Source organism: Rhinopithecus bieti, unplaced genomic scaffold (assembly GCF_001698545.2).
Source record: "Rhinopithecus bieti isolate Rb0 unplaced genomic scaffold, ASM169854v2 scaffold_31823, whole genome shotgun sequence".
Lineage (NCBI taxonomy): Eukaryota > Metazoa > Chordata > Mammalia > Primates > Cercopithecidae > Rhinopithecus > Rhinopithecus bieti.
The window spans coordinates 462,014-466,749 of NW_016814121.1; the positions used below are offsets into that span (position 1 = coordinate 462,014).

The following is a 4,736-nucleotide window of genomic DNA, read 5'->3' on the forward strand; positions in this document are numbered from 1 at the left end:
AAAAAAAAAAAAAAAAAAAAAAAATTAGGTAGCAAAAGGAATATTTATTTATTTTATTTTTATGTTTGTTTTTTGAGACAGAGATGGAGTCTTGCTCTGTCGCCCAGGCTGGAGTGCAGTGGCACGATCTTGGCTCACTGTAAGCTCCATCTCCCGGGGGTCACGCCATTCTCCCACCTCAGCCTCCCAAATAGCTGGGAAGGCAGGCACCCACCACCAGGCCTAATTTTTTTATTTTTTTAATTTTTAGTAGAGATGGGGTTTCACTGTGTTAGTCAGGACAGTCTTGATCTCCTGACCTCGTGATCCTCCCACCTTGGCCTCCCAAAGTGCTGGGATTACAGGCGTGAGCCACCACGCCCAGCCAGAATATTTATTTAGAATGAGAAAAATCACCGAGAAAGGAAACCAAAACAAATCAAGCAAACATCATAAACATCATAAAACCCAAAGAACATATTTTATTGACTGCCTGACATGGGTCTCCAATACGATTTTCCCTATGTTTTGGCTGCAGACTTTCTGGTTACCTCTTCATATACACAGGCCTTTCATTTATTTATTTATTTATTTTATTTTTATTTTTTTTTTGAGACGGATTCTTGCTCTGTCACCCAGGTTGGAGTGCAGTGGTGTGATTTCAGCTCATTGAAACCTCTGCCTCAGCCTCCCACGTTAGCTGGGATTAAAGGTGCCTGCCACCACACCCAGCTAGTATTTTTGTATTTTTAGTAAAGACAGGGTTTCACCAAGTTGACCAAGCTAGTCTCAATTCCTGACCTCAGGTGATCAATCCATCCTCCTCGGCCTCCCAAAGTGCTGGCATTATAGCCACCACACCCTGCCTCCTTTTCTTTATAATATTTTATTTACTGATAAGAAACACACACATAGAATTTACTGGGTTTTTTTTTTAAAACAAGGTGGCACTCTATTACCCAACCTGGATTGCAGTAGTGTGATCACGGTCACTGCAGCCTCGACCTCCTTGGCTCAGGTGATCCTCCCACCTCAGCCTCCCAAGTAGTTAACACTACTGGCATGCGCCCCCATGCCCAGCTAATTTTTGTATGTTTAGTAGAGATGGGGTTTCACCATGTTGGCCAGGCTGGTCCTCAACTCCTGGGCTCAAGCAATCTGTCTCCCTTGGCCTCCCAAAGTGCTAGGATTACAAGCGTGAGTCACCACGCCCAGCCCAATCGTTTATTGTTTGTCTCCCAAGTAGGATATAAGATCTCTGTGAGGGGGACCTTCTCTGTTAAATGAAAGGAATGTGATCAGTTCTTAAACAATGTCCCTGGGAAAGATATTTCGAGTTTTCTTCAAATGGATCCTAATTCTTTCTTTTATTATTATTATCATTTGAGACAGGATCTTGTTCTGTTACCCAGACTGAAGTAGAGTGGTGCAACCCTAGCTCACTGCAGCCTTCATCTCCTAGGCTTGAGAGATCCTCTTGCCTCAGCTTCTCCAGTAGTTGGGACTTACAGGCATGTGTCACCACACCCGGCTAATTTATAAAATTTTTTATTTTTATTTATTTATTTATTTTGAGACAGAGCCTTGCCCTGTCGCCCAGGCTGGAGTGCAATGGCATGATCTCGACTCACTGCAGCCTCTGCCTCCTGGGTTCAAGCAATTCTCCTGCCTCAGCCTCCCAAGTAGCATGTGCCACCATGCCTGGTTAATTTTTTTGTATCTTTAGTAGAAACCAGGTTTCACCATGTTGGCCAGGCTGGTCTCAAACTCCTGACCTCGTGATCTGCCTGCCTCGGCCTCCCAAAGTGCTGGGATTACAGGCATGAGCCACCGCACCCAGCCTAAAAATTTTTTTAGTAGAGACAAGGTCTTACTATGTTACCCAAGCTGGTCTCAAAACTCCCGAGCTCAAGCGATCCTCTGGCCTCAGCCTCACAAAGTGGTGAGATTACATGAGATTACAGGCGTAAGCCACCCTGCCTACCCCTAATGCTTTCTTTTAAAATTAATTCCAACTTGCATGGTTTTTGTTGTTGTTGTTGTTGTTGTTGTTGTTGTTTTTTAGAGTCAGGGTCTTGTGTTGTGCCGGCTGGAGTGCAGTGTCATGCTAGCTCACTGCAGACTTGAACTCCTGGGCCCGAGCAATCCTTCCACCTCAGCACCCCAACTAGCTGGAACTATAGCACCATCCCCTCTAGCTAATTTTTTAAAAATAGTCTTGTAGAGACAAGGTCTTACTATGCTGCCCAGGCTGGTCTCCAACTCCTGGCCTCAAGCCATCCTCCCACCTCGCCTCCCAAACCGCTGGGGTTACAGGCTGACTACGCTAATTTTGATCACTTGAATGATGTGGTGTCTATCAGATTTCTGCACTGTAAAGTTACTGATTTTCCTTTTTTAATCAATAAATATCTTCTGATCAGATACTTTGGAGTTATGTAAATTTCTCATCAAATTTTCATCCACCAGGTAAAGTTTACCTTTTGGGTGTAAATAGATATATATAAATAGGCTATTCACTTTTTTTTTCTTGAGACAGAGTCTCACTCTGTCACCCAGGCTGGAGTGCAATGGCACAATCTCAGCTCACTACAACCTCCACCTCCTGGGTTCAAGTGACTCTCGTGTCTCAGCCTCCTGAGTAGCTGGGAATACAGGCGCTGCCACCACACCCAGCTAATGTTTGTATTTTTAATAGAAACAGGGTTTCACCATGTTGGCCAGGCTCGTCTCCAACTCCTGACCTCAAGTAATCCACACACCTTGGCCTCCCAAAGTGCTGGGATTATAGGCATGAGCCACTGCGCCTGGCCTATTTACTTTTGAATTTAGATATTAAAAATATTCTCAAACATGGTAACAAAGGTTACCATTCATTACATTTCAGTTCTGGGAGCTTAAGTTTATATAATTGCATCCATAGTGTAATATACAAACACATAAATAATCTGACTAGCCCATTATCCTCTATAAAGAATACCCTTATATAGATGTCAGATAGAAGGCAAACATCAAAAGTGATACTGAAGCAGCCGGGCACAGTGGCTCACGCCTGTAATCTCAGCACTTTGGGAGGCCGAGGTGGGCAGATCACCTGAGAGGTAAGGAGTTTGAGACCAGCCTGGCCAACACGGTGAAACCATCTCTATTAAAAATACAAAAAATTAGCCGGGCATAGTGGCAGGCACCTGTAATCCCAGCTATTCAGGAGGCTGAGGCAGGAGAACTGCTTGAACCTGGGAGGCAGAGGTTGCAGTGAGCCGAGATCATACCACTGCACTCCAGCCTGAGCAGCAGAGCAAGACTCCGTCTCAAAAAAAACCAAAAAAACAAAAATTAGCTGGACGTGGTGACGGGTGCCTATAATCCCAGCTACTCGGGAGGCTGAGGCAGGAGAATTGCTTGAACCTGGGAGGCAGAGGTTGCAGTGAGCTGAGATCGAGCCACAGCACTCCAGCCTGGGCGACAGAGTGAGACTCTGTCCTGAAAAAAAAAAAAAGGGGATACTAAAGTGTTTCATGATTCTGTCGTTTCGACAATGACCCATCTATGGAATGTCAGACAAGTGTCAGGCTGTCTCACCATGGACTCGAGGGCAGACACGAGGAATGTCACCACCATCCTGCTCTCTGAGGACTCTTCTTCAACAGGCAGGGTGGACACTGCTACCTGGGCCATGATCCCTGTGCAAGAGAAGCAATAAGAAAGTGGCAAAAATTCAGAGTCTGAAACCCACATTTAGAGCTGTGAGGGTGCTCACAAAAGATCTAGTTCAAACTTTCCTCTCGAGGTGAAGAAACTGAAATGTAAAGGCATTTAGTGACTTGCCCATGAGCTCCTGAATAGTAATGCTAACTTATTTTATTTTATTTTGAGACAGGGTCTTGCTCTGTCACCCAGGCTAGAGTGCAGTGGCACAATCACAGCTTACTGTAACCTCTGCCCCCTGGATTCAGTCGATCCTCCCACCTCAGCCTCCCCAGTAGCTGGGACTACAGGTGAGCACCACCACACCTGGCTAATTTTGTAGTTTTGTAAAGATGGGTTTTGCCATGTTACCTAGGCTGGTCTCAAACTCCTGAGCTCAAGCAATCTGGCTTCCTTGGCCTCCCAAAGTGCTGGGATTACAGGTGTGAGCCACCGCGCCCAACCCTGCTTTCTATTTTTTTGGACACTGAATTTCACTCCTGTTGCCCAGGCTGGTGCAACGGCGCGATCTCAGCTTACTGCAACCTCCACCGCCTGAGTTCAAGTGATTCTTTTCTGCCTCAGCCTCCTGAGTAGCTGGGATTACAGATGCCTGCCACCACACCCAGCTAATTTTTGTATTTTTAGTAGAGATGGGTTTTGCCATGTTGGCCAGGCTGGTCTCGAACTCCTGCCCTGAGGCGATCCGCCTGCCTTGGCCTCCCAAAGTGCTGGGATTACAGGCATGAGCCACCGTGCCCAGTCAACTTCCTTTTTTAAAAACTATTTATTTATTGAGACACAGGGTCTTGCTCTATCGCTCAGGCTGGAGTGCAGTGGGGCAATCTCAGCTTACTGTAGGGTCCCAAGCAGCTGGGACTACAGGCACACACCATCACACCTGGATATATATATATATATTTTTGTAGAGACAAGGTTTTGCCATGTTGCCCACATTGGTCTTAAATTCCTGGTCTCGGCCGGGCGCGGTGGCTCAAGCCTGTAATCCCAGCACTTTGGGAGGCCGAGACGGGCGGATCACGAGGTCAGGAGATCGAGACCATCCTGGC

The 4,736-nt window shown here is 46.2% G+C and overlaps 1 protein-coding gene across 1 annotated transcript in view; it reads right to left on the bottom strand.

The window, feature by feature from the left end:
• GTF2IRD2B (GTF2I repeat domain containing 2B) overlaps nt 1–4,736 on the bottom strand; it is a 67,172-nt gene that overhangs the window by 45,035 nt on the left and 17,401 nt on the right. The window contains exon 3 of the mRNA XM_017849887.1: nt 3,543–3,662. Coding sequence (XP_017705376.1) covers nt 3,543–3,662 — 120 coding nt within the window. The remainder of the gene's footprint in view (nt 1–3,542; nt 3,663–4,736) is intronic.